Below are 12132 nucleotides of genomic sequence, written 5' to 3'. Positions count from 1 at the left end.
CAGTCAGGAAGGATAAGGAGAGAGCAATTGTGTGCGGCCACCACCTGCAAAAGCATTCCCTTGTTGGGGGTGTCCTGCTGTCACTTCCACTCGCACCAAAACAGGTGCCAGTGATGCGCAGCGGCTCAGGCTTCCTAAGCGGCCGGACTGGTGTCCCTTCCTGAGGCAGCGCAGAGCAAACACAGCCGCTCTGTTATTGACGAGAGTAAAGAGTCTGACCACTCAGAAAGCGCCCCCTTCCTCCAGCCCCAGAGGGAGGAACGGTCATCAATGGCCGCGCAGCCGCAGTGCAGCTCGGCCCGCTTCGCGCTCAGAAGGGGGCGCTACGGCTCCTCCTCGGGGTCAGAGAGACCAAACACTTTAGAAACGCATTTCTCAAGTCACGCACTATAGAAATGATCCCTGAAAGTATAGTCTTACCAGCCGCCCCGCGGCCACAGCGCCCGCTGAACTCCACCAGTCATTGGAGTGAGGGTGAGCAATTTTATTGATCACACTTTCCAACGGTAAAACGTGTTGATTTTCATAATAGTACATAAGGTCTTGTTTAAATGTTTAGTAAGGACCTGTCTACTTTACAAAATGTATAGAACAATATAATAACTGTACCCACCATGCAATGTCCTGTTAATTTGCATATGCACACATTTACTTCACAGCTTGCCGGTTACATTCTAATTCTTTCATATTTAATTAAATGTATTCCTAAACAATCTACAGAATCATGTAATTCTGTTGTCCGTATAATATTTGTGTAATAATGTATACATTTGTCATTTTGGGGGTGAAAATCTTCTTATTCTTCATTATTATTATTATTATTATTATTATTATTATTATTATTATTATTATTAGTAGTAGTAGTAGTAGTACATTAAAACAATATTATGTACCATAATAAAAATAATATATTTATTAGATTGAAATTTGGAACTTATTTATTTCAATGCTTGAGATAATTAAATTATTGTCTGACTTGTAATTATCCGACAGGTGGCGACAGATATACATTTCATGAATAAATTTAATCAAGCTGGAATGGAATAACAATTATAATAATCAGGAGCGTTTATTATTATTACTAGTAGTAATGGTAGTAGAAATAGTATACATAAGAATACATAGTAGTAGTAGCAGAAATAATTGTAAAACATATTAATGACAAAGTTAAATTAAATCGTGGCTCTTTTTGCTCAGTAATGTAATTGCGTTTGACATTTTTTGCTCTCTTACGTCATGGTTTGGTCGGACACTTAATTTCGATATTACCACGTTGTATTTTCCTTAATGTGCTGTAATGTGCATATTAAAAGGGTTATGTTGGAAAAACTGTCTATGATCAGTTATAATAACAATAATAATATAATTGATGTTAATAGTTTAACGAGATCTCACTGTCCCTACCAGCATATACAGAAAGCACTGTCAGATGCAGACAAAGAATATCCAGATACTTTCAATTATATGTGTAAGTTATTCAAATAACACTTTGTTCAATCACATAAATCCTGTGCGGAAAAGCATTACTGTATTGGAAATAGCATAGTTCTTATGATACGTTTACTGTCGGTGCATGTCTACAAATAATTTTGTACATGCATACTACCTATAATAATGCACTACTCTCCCATCCAGCAGTTCTGCGCAGATCTGCCCTACACAAACGCGACTGTCTTCGCAGTTTGTCTTCTCCGAGACGCCGTAGTTCAAAGCAGTGTGACGCCCCGCCTCCGACACCAATATGGCCGCCCAGACTTCAGCGTAGAAACTCTGAACAGATCTTTGAATTTGCCACTTGGCCAGCGTCAGGATGTGGCAGGAGAGGGAGACGCTGAGTTCCTCTCCTCTTTGTGCCTTGCCTTTAAGAGCTAAAGCCATGATAGGTTCGGTTAAACATTAGTAGGCTTTACGAAAACATACATTTATTACTACGACCAGTCGGGACGCTGCCATTGGCCTGAGCTGGGGTTCACACGCACACAGACACCTCCTCCGCGGGGCAGATCAGTCTATTCTGCTCTTATGGAGACGGGACCAGGCGCAACAAGGACAACTTTTTTACAGGGGAGGTCTAAGAAACACGTAGAACCTGCAGCTTTGTAGAAGAACCGTTATAGATATTCGTTTTTTCCCACGTTTATTCCGCTGAAAAGGATTACAAGATGTTTTCCGTAAAACCTCTAAAACCCACTTTCAAATCCTACCTCCCTCCTTTGCAGGTAAGGGTTGGCGGAGTTACTTGTATTTCTAAGAACTGGGGGATAATGCAGGTACACAGCTTAACATGAATACACTGTTGATTATAGGTATTGTAAATCACTGGAGTTTGACATGTCGTTGGTTTATCTAAAACGAAAAGCAATGTCTGCTCAAAATAAATGTGGTGGAGAAATGATGCTTATGCTATTTGTGTTTGTGTCTTTAAAACGCCGTGTGATAGCTCTGTCATTAGCACCCTGTCTTCTATAGGGATGCTGATATTTCTAGTTTCGTTCAAACCCATTTACATTGTATCTGGACAACTGACAATGTGTTGCAAAGAGATTTGTATCCATTTTGACAGCCGGACAGAATAGGAAAACGCATCACACTTTACCTAAATTATATTGCGTGGTGAAACGCATACTGCTGATTGCATATAAACCCTACGTATTTATGATCTGTATTTTAATTTATGTTTTAATTTGGAGACCCTATTTTACCCCTTGCGTTACATTCAGGACAATGTCGCTTGTTTGGGAGAAGCGTCTCTTGCTTTGTCGGCAGCGACGCGCCTTTGTTCGCGGGTGTTTTCAGGTATAAGGACAATCTTGTGAACGACGGGACTTCATGCATTACTCCTGTGACTTTTAAATGTCTCTCCGCAGACGGAGGTTAAGAGAAGTCCCCAGCCCACCATCAAGAAACTAGAGGCGAGATTGCTGCCAGGTGAGCTATACTGTCTTTGGATGAAGTGACAAATCTTGCAAGCAGTGTGGTACTGCAGTGTGGCAAAGGAAAATCGCACACTTTTAAAATTTTTAATGATATATTTTTATGGACACGCCATGATCATCTTACCGGTGGTTTAATTATCCTCACTGTTAGCTAGGACTGCACACAAGCGACCCCTTTCCCGGCGCAGTTCTTTTTTTGCAGCGCCAGACAGGGTCATTGTTTGCACTGACCAGCACTATACAACCTGTTAAATGACATAGTTCATATGTCTCTGTGTAGTTATTTCACATGCCTTCTGTTTACAGACGATCCTTCCCCACTGCAGTAATTTGTAGTTTGTCTTCAGTTTTCTCAGCTTCTGATTTTTTCTTTTAATGTTGTTGTTCAGCAAACCCTTCCACTCTCCCTTGTTGACAGCCTGAAGGAAAAGATAAATAAGGTTTTGCTGAACTACCCCTCTCTCTCTCTCTCTCTCTCTCATACATGCCTGCCACAAAAGCAGTGCAGGGGCATTCCAGTAAATGGAATCCAACAGGTGGCAGAAACTTAATCTAAGTGTGGTTATACAGTTAGTCTGTACTTTATGGTGTACACTCACCTTTCTCACCCCCCCCCCCCTCCATTTTAATACATTTGTTTAGAACTGGAAGCTCCTTTTCTTTCTTGTTTCCCCACAGTTCATTTATTTACTTAGCTGGTTAGTTAATAATTCGGCCTAACTGCTACGACCCAGGTGCACCATGCAGGGAGAGAGGAGGACTGCATACACATGTCCTCTGAAACCTGCAGTGTCCGGGGTTAAAAACGAGCACCCAGCCAGAGTTTCCCACAGAAATATATGGGTCCATCGTGATGTGGACATGGACTGCAGCCCCTTGCTCTGGGTCTCCCGAGTTCCTCTCAGTCTCCATGGTTATCCGCTGCCTGGCCCCCTTTTCACTGCCGGGGCTCGCTCTGCATAATTGGGTTAACAATACTGCCGTGCCAGTGTGGAGTTTCTTCTTTGTGGGGTTGGTGAATGTTTCTGTGATGAAAATACGCGCAGGAGGGGGAGGGTTGTGGAGTAAGGGTGGTGGTAGTAAGTGGGAGTAATATGCTGGTGTTTAAAATTTACAATTTAAGAAATTGACCAACAAGGTGACCGTGCTTTCATTTCAATTAGCTGTGGCTTGGAGAAGTGGTTTCGAACTCGTCAGGTTCTGCCTCGTACATTTCTAATGTGTGCTTTTGGATTGTGTGTACTGTGTGTTCTTAGGGGCCATGGTCTGTAGTGCTGTAAACTTTAATGATATTTTGCATTTCAGTCATGTCTCAACAGAGCCCGTAGTGTGTTCTCCTTTGATCCTGCTTTTACTATATATGCTAATGCTGTACACCAGCATGTCTACAAAGCTGCGCAATCAGGCCCATTTCCACCCCCCTCCATGAATGTACAGAACCCCATTATTTTAAAGTTACACCTCTGTAGTTGTGAACTTGTCCAGCTTTCCCAACAGTGCTCACACACACGATTGGGCTGTATATACAGATTTTCTACAGGCCAAGCATCCAGTGTGTTTGTGTAGTTGGTTTTGTGCTCGTTGTTTTTTTTTTTTGGCTTCAGTTGTTATATATTTGATACAGTTTGCTAATTTTAATGTGGCAGAGGCTCTGTTTTTTCTCGTTTTTCACCTTTCAAGTCTTTTTCTCCAAGATGACTAGAAAGGCTGTTGCTTGCACATTTCTCGTCTCGGGAGGTAAGTGTGGGAATGGGTTTGTGAATCCTGAATAAAATGTACAGACCTAGTTCAGTGGCAGCATACAGCCTTTTGCCTGCACAGTGTGTGTTTTTGTCTTCAGTAACCCAGGTTTTAATAAGGCTTTCTCATTAACGGAGAGTTCATATGCATCCTTTTAAACTTCAAACGTTTGAAAGAATGGCATTTGTGTGCTCATAAATTCCCATGTGTTGGTCTTCCAGAACAGCAAAGTTAAGGGCCTCAGTGAAAACCTGTAATAACTGTTGAAGCTGTGTGCTGGTGAGCTTGAAAATGAAGGTGTGATAATGGGTTATAAATGGAAAGTTTTTTCTTTTGAGTTCAGCTTGGTGTAGATTGTTACCAGATAAGAGGCGTCATTCATAAGGCCTCTCACAGCTGTGGTTACTGCCGCTATTAGAATCAACAAACCACTCCGTTGTGAAATTCCTCTGTGTTGCATCGGCAGATACCCTAACACGCCATCAGTCGGCAGGTCAGCGACTGCATGCTCTGTGGTTGCTTTATGTTTTGCTTTGCTTATGTTTGCAGTGTGCTTGCACTGGTTTAATGCCGTCATTGGCTTCCCATTAGAAATGAACACACAGGTGAATTGAAGAAGTACATTAAAAACAGGAATGTATTTTCACTTCAGTTTTTCTCTGTTTTTATCTCTCTCCGCTTTGATTATTAAAGAAAGCAGAGGTATGCTCTAGTAGAGATGGAAACTGTGAATCTGGAGCCAGTATTTTAATTAGATGCTGGAACACCTGTGACTCAGTAACCCCAGATGATTTTTTTTTAAATTCATGGAATAATAATAATAAATCTTGAAAAACACTTTGTCATTAGTTCCAGTATGACAGCAAAATTCCTTTGTCTGTTTGTAATCGCTGTTACAAAAACAATGAATGTCTGGAACTAGGATTAGGTCCTTTAGTTAATTGTTTATAAAATCAGGTGGCTTACTTCATTAATAATCTACTAAAATCTGTCCAGTATTGAGATGTTTCTGGAATTGTGCACCCTAAGGCATTTTTGTGGTTCTATCCAGTGGTCTGTGTTAACTGTCTGTTGTGCTCCTACCGCTGTGAGTTATGTTTATCAGACTGGTTATTTGACTGCCTTGCTGTTAATTGGCAGGGCTGTGAGTGAGAGCCCACTCTGAGCAGCCTTCAGTCTCTCGTTTGCTCATGATCTAGGAACTGGCCTGTCCCTTTTGTGGGCAGGTCAGCGATCTTTGTATGTATTTCTCTCTCTCTGCTGCTGGCACGTCAGGAGCACCTGCACCTCGGCAGGAGCAGTGGGGGCTGGGATGCTGTGTGTCTGCAGGATGGATTTAAAGGAAGACAAGCCTTGCTTGCCTTAAAGATCTGAGTCAGGAGAACGGTTAATGCTATTAGTTTAATGATGGCCACCATCCAACCTGTGTTAAATTAAGAACATTAATTAGTGTTTTAAAAGCAACAACCTCGACAACAGACTTTCCATTGTGCAGGGGCATTCTGACTCCGTGCCATTCTGATTCCGTGTCTGGAGAGAAGGCTCATAAAGACATCATCTGTCTGTTTTTTTTTGTGTGAATTTGAAGCTTAAGCTCAGTCCAAAATTGAATCAGTTGATTTCTTGAAGGGAATAAAAAACGCAAACATCATCTACAATTTGAGACAGACCCGATTCAATTTTTAGTTTTTTTGTGTTGTTATATGAAGTATTTTCTTGGCAGACCACTATCGCATTCAGCCTTTGTGTGACACTTGCTAAAGAGCAGCAGATCCCCCCCCCACACACACACAATAATTTCTTCCTGTTTCCATCTCTAAGACACTGACTGTCTCCTCTCAGTTGCATAACCAGTGTTTCACATACCAAGTCACTGTGACAAGAGACACAAAGAAGAGTCATTTGCCCCAGTGCAGGCCAGATAAAGCCATGAAGCATACAATTCATAATACCAGATGCAGGAATGGTGTAGCCACTTTGTGCTGCTCAATAATGACAGTACTGCATCTCTTGCTTTCGTATCCCAACAAGTTTTAAATGAATGCCAGGCTTAACATTACTGACACTGGAGCTATGCAGTAGAATATCTAAGCACCTATCCGAGAGATCCCTATACTGTGACCATGGGAATGAGCCCCGTCCACATTGATCGAATGCTGCTGTCATATAGACCCAAAACTGCCATGTATTATTTTATTTATATATATATATATATATATGTTTTTTTTTTTTTTAAGTGGGGTGCTGGGTGATTTTCTTCATAGCCCATGTCGGCAGTCAAGATAGATTTTTTTTTTTTGGGACATTCTCTCTCTCTCTTGAAGAAGAAACAAATCTAAGGAAACATGATACAGATAGCCCATTGTTATCAAATCCCACCACCCCTACACACATTTTCGTTGGGCAGTGAGAAATACAGGATTAATTACTTGCGTAATGAGTTTCATGGGACAGTCTGTGTCTGATGTGTTTTCTCCCAGTAATTAACTTGTACAGGGCGGCCCTTCCCTGTTTTTTTAAATAGACATTCCTGTCATATTCTCTCATTCGCAGTGGAAATAAATGTCTTGACTGTCATTTAGTATTGTTTATTTTTGGTTGGTTTGTTTTGCAAGATGGGCTGCCCTCTTTGCAATGTGTGTATTTCTGGTCAAGTTTGAGCGCCAGTTTGACTTCTCCCCATAAAGTGTTTCCAGACCACCAAACTTCTTGGCTGGGGAATGAAAAAACCCACTTTTTGAAGACTAGCTCACAAACATCCACCCATGTGTACAGTGAGTGTCTTTCAATGCCATCCTATGGGGTGGGGCTGAATGGGCGAAGCCATTATGGAGAGCTATGCAGACACGCCTCCCTCTGGGATGGGGTTGAGCCGCATCTGGGAGCAGGTGTGTCTGCCCGGCTGGCTCTCTGAGGTTGTGTGACTGTGGTTATAGTGGTAAAAGGTTGGTAGCTTGTTTATACTGGAGATTTCACAGAGCGCTTCTGTTAACTTGTTTTTTCAGGGTGTGTGATTTTATTTTTTTATTTCTATAAATATAAAATTTCCCAAAATAACTGGAGCTCGATAGCCTATTTATGTAATAATATTATTTGTATACATAGGCCAAAATGTTGTAGATTCCTTTATTTGTAGTTGTACAGGAACATTGTACTGTATGTGCACAATGCTTATACATGTTTGTCCTATATATACACTACCGGTCAAAAGTTTTAGAACACCTAAATTTTTCCAGCTTTATGCAGTTAATGTCTCATTGTACTCTGAAATTTAAAGCATAGAACAAATAAAAATTGAAAAATAAAAAATAAATCAGGGAATTGTTTTGTTTAACAAAATGTAACCCCTTAAGCTGACAAACCCCTCTGGTATCCTTAAAAGGGCACCACATCCATGTGCTTCTCTTTAATCCCATGTGTACTCTTCACTGTTGCGTTGTTTGCCAAGTGTTTCTAACGATGTGAAGCATTCTCTGCTGTGAAAAATGTTTTTCTTTTTATACCCCCCCAGCATTTACGCTCTCCCCACCACACAGGAACCAGATAGTCTACTGATCAAAACAAGACCATCCACATTTTGGTAGAAACAACACACCTGTAGAGAACTCAAAATGTCAAGATGGAAAACCGTTTACAGTGTACTAATACACAACTGCGCGTTTACTTCCCCCCCCCCCCCCCGGGTCTGAATGATGGCGGGTGACACGGAAACTGTAAATTGGGTGTGTTTGAGAATGAAACGCACTCGTGGCCAAGAGAATAAGCTTTCAAACAATGTACGCATTGTAGGAATACAGTTTAACTTCTATACACAGGAGCTGCGCATAACACTACCAAATAATGCTTAAGAGGGTGTAGTAACACAGTATACAGTGCATCCGGAAAGTATTGACAGCGCTTCACTTTTTCCACATTTTGTCATGTTACAGCCTTATTCCAAAATGGATTATATTCATTATTTTCCTCAAAATTCTACAAACAATACCCCATAATAACAACGTGAAAGAAGTTTGAAATCTCTGCAAATTTATTAAAAACAAAAAACAAAACAAAAAAGCACATGTACATAAGTATTCACAGCCTTTGCTCAATACTTTGTTGAAGCACCTTTGGCACCAATTACAGCCTCAAGTCTTTTTGAGTATGATGCTACAAGCTTGGCACACCTATCTTTGGGCAGTTTCTCCCATTCTTCTTTGCAGGACCTCTCAAGCTCCATCAGGTTGGATGGGGAGCGTCGGTGCACAGCCATTTTCAGATCTCTCCAGAGATGTTCAGTCGGGTTCAAGTCTGGGCTCTGGCTGGGCCACTCAAGGACATTCTGTCTTGTAGCCACTCCTTTGTTATCTTGGCTGTGTGCTTAGGGTCGTTGTCCTGTTGGAAGATGAACCTTTGCCCCAGTCTAAGGTTCAGAGCACTCTGGAGCAGGTTTTCATGAAGGATGTCTCTGTCCATTGCTGCATTCATCTTTCCCTCGATCCTGACTAGTCTCCCAGTTCTTGCCGCTGAAAAACCATCCCCACAGCATGATGCTGCCACCACCATTGTAGGGATGGTATTGGCCAGGTGATGAGGGGTGCCTGGTTTCCTCCAGAGATGACGCTTACCATTCAGGCCAAAGAGTTAAATCTTTGTTTCTCATGGTCTGAGAGTCCTTCAGGTGCCTTTTGGAAAACTCCAGGCGGGCTGTCATGTGTCTTTTACTGAGGAGTGGCTTCTGTCTGGCCACTCTACCATACAGGCCTGATTGGTGGAGTGCTGCAGAGATGGTTGTTCTTCTGGAAGGTTATCCTCTCTCCACAGAGACACGCTGGAGCTCTGTCAGAGTGACCATCGGGTTCTTGGTCACCTCCCTGACTAAGGCCCTTCTCCCCCGATCGCTCAGTTTGGCCGGGCGGCCAGCTCTAGGAAGAGTCCTGGTGGTTCCAAACTTCTTCCATTTACGGATGATGGAGGCCACTGTGCTCATTGGGACCTTCAATGCTGCAGACATTTTTCTGTACCCTTCCCCAGATCTGTGCCTCAATACAATCCTGTCTCGGAGGTCTACAGACAATTCCTTGGACTGCATGGCTTGGTTTGTGCTCTGACATGCACTGTTAACTGTGGGACCTTATATAGACAGGTGTGTGCCTTTCCAAATCATGTCCAATCAACTGAATTTACCACAGGTGGACTCCAATCAAGTTGTAGAAACATCTCAAGGATGATCAGTGGAAATAGGATGCACCTGAGCTCAATTTTGAGTGTCATGCATAGATTTCAAACAAACTTCTTTCACATTGTTATTATGGGGTATTGTTTGTAGAATTTTTAGGAAAATAATTAATTTAATCAATTTTGGAATAAGGCTGTAACATAAAAAAATGTGGAAAAAGTGAAGCGCTGTGAATACTTTCCGGATGCACTGTATGTAACTCTGAAATGTACATTATTTTTAAGTTTTTGGTAACCTAAACTTTTTTTTTTTAACCTTTGGCAGTTTACTGCTTACCTTTGTACCATTTCAGGTTATTCACTGGACTTGAACTGCTTAAATTTCAATAAAAACTGGAACAATGGGTGTGTTCTAAAACTGTTGTTCGTCTCTGTAAAATGTAACTTTCTTGCCCAGCCTTGGACTGTAAAACAACAAGTCTCTACTGACATCGTATTGTTGAGCAGCAAATCCTTTTTTTAAAACTGGGTTTTTGTAAGGTAAAATTCTTGTTGTAGAGTAGACTGTTGAGTGAATGTTTACATTGTTTGAAACTCCCCCTGTTTGTTTGTGTAGTGTGAATGTGTCACATGCTGCCACTCCATTGTCCAGAGTAGCCCCCCCTCAACAGAAGCTGGGTTTGAGCTTAGTCATCAACACAGCTGGTCAGCTGTTCAGTCTCAGTCAGTAAAAGAGGGTGAGGCTCAGTTAGCACTTTTACAGCACCAGAAGCTGCAGGCCTGCGTTGACAGCTGCTCTTCCAAAGATGGAAGGGGTGTGAGAGACTTTAAAAAAATAAATGTTTTATAAGATCAATTCTTGCTCTGTCCCACTCACACACACACCTAGGACTTTCAAAGGAGTGTTATCATTCCTTGCGTTCCTCTGTGATCTCGCACGTTCTTCCTTGAGAGTAAGAGCCATCTTTCAAAGATGACCAAAATCTTGTAGCTTTCGGCTTCTTTTCTGGAGTGCTTGCAGTGCACGAGAAGATGGAGTCACTTTTAGTACATTTATTAAGTTACAATTATTATTAAAAATCCCAGTCTTCGGAGGGGGTAGGGATCACTGAGTTGAGCATGCTGTGTGTGGCGTATTTGGTCATACAGAACCTGCAGTACTGTAGCGCTAGTTTGCACTTTGTGCTGATGAAATCAATACCCGAAACGGGGGAGCACTCAGAAAACAGACCTGGCAGAAGTTAATCACAGACAGAGGGAAGTATTTCCATGTTGTCCTTCTCACAGAAGGCGTTGAGAATGACAGTAGGGTTTAGCTCATAAATATACCTTGTCATGTTGATTTCATTTCTCTTCTGAAGTTTTCTGTGGTTTCCTGGAGTTTTTTTTATATATTTTGTAATGATTTATGTGCTGTCAAATCCAGAGAGAACTGTGTGTGTGTGTGTCCCTCTTATGTTACAGAATTTGGGGGAGAAAAACAAGCAGATCTGATTTCTAAACTTTGATGCGTCAGCACTCTCTCTTCACTTCTCAGGTCAAAGATCGGTGCTTCCTTTTTTATTTATTGAATTTTCCCGTCATCCCAGAAGAATGTTGTCGCTTGTTTGGAAGAGAATCAGAGGGATCATTGTTCTGAACCAGCCCAGCTGTAGCCAATAGACCTTTTGCTAAGTTACCTTTTTCTTTCCTTCTTTTCTAACATAACATAACTACTCCTCTCCCTACAGAACAATCACTCTACTATTCCTGACTTTTATTTTCAGTGTAACACATTTTATTACAGGTTTACAGTCTACTTTCCCATGCTTCTTAAACCTGACATCCAGTTGCTTGCCATGTGAACAGCAGGCTGCGCAGGGCTCTGGGCTCAGCTCTCATCCTCCCCCTGCAAGGCTTGCTTTCATGTTTTCTTCCTTGCTGTCAGCGAGACTGTAGTTAACAAGCTTTGTCCTTGTTTGATAGAACCAGATGTTTATTTGTTGCATAATACAGCATGGTAGAGAACCCACATATACTTAACTGTTATGGGACTTGAATTTGGGTAGATTTTGTGCCTGCGCAGTTCAATTAAAGTCAGGTTTAACCCAGCCAGGCCTTGTCCTGTGCTGTGACAGGATGTTTGCAGAGTGAATGCGAGCGAGGCAGTCTGGAGTGGGAGCTAAGGGAAAGAAAGCACGTTTAAACCCGTGTATAACGTGCCTGCTGTGGAAATTTGAAAGCGCTAAATGCTTAATGCCGTAGAGTTCAGTAAGACACTCATATGTGTATATAACCACACAACCGTCCGTGATATTTA

At 41.7% G+C, this 12132-nt stretch overlaps 1 protein-coding gene and 1 non-coding gene across 4 annotated transcripts in view; one reads left to right on the top strand and one right to left on the bottom strand.

The window, feature by feature from the left end:
- Positions 1 to 217: 217 nt before the first annotated feature.
- On the bottom strand, positions 218 to 418 carry LOC136748949 (small nucleolar RNA U3). The gene has a single exon (XR_010816669.1). It is a non-coding gene; the product is annotated as a small nucleolar RNA U3 (small nucleolar RNA).
- Positions 419 to 1716: 1298 nt separating this feature from the next.
- The window catches only part of mtmr10 (myotubularin related protein 10), a 30888-nt gene continuing 20472 nt past the window's right edge, over positions 1717 to 12132 (top strand). For 2 of the 3 annotated variants that reach the window (XM_066701291.1, XM_066701289.1), the window contains exons 1-2: positions 1717 to 2219; positions 2868 to 2928. In XM_066701291.1, coding sequence (XP_066557388.1) covers positions 2163 to 2219; positions 2868 to 2928 — 118 coding nt within the window. In that variant the 5' untranslated portion in view covers positions 1717 to 2162. The remainder of the gene's footprint in view (positions 2220 to 2867; positions 2929 to 12132) is intronic. The other variant, XM_066701290.1, reaches the window with a different exon arrangement.

This window comes from Amia ocellicauda, chromosome 4, assembly GCF_036373705.1.
Source record: "Amia ocellicauda isolate fAmiCal2 chromosome 4, fAmiCal2.hap1, whole genome shotgun sequence".
Lineage (NCBI taxonomy): Eukaryota > Metazoa > Chordata > Actinopteri > Amiiformes > Amiidae > Amia > Amia ocellicauda.
Note: the sequence above shows the minus strand (reverse complement) of the source record. Positions and strands in the feature narration are given on the sequence as shown.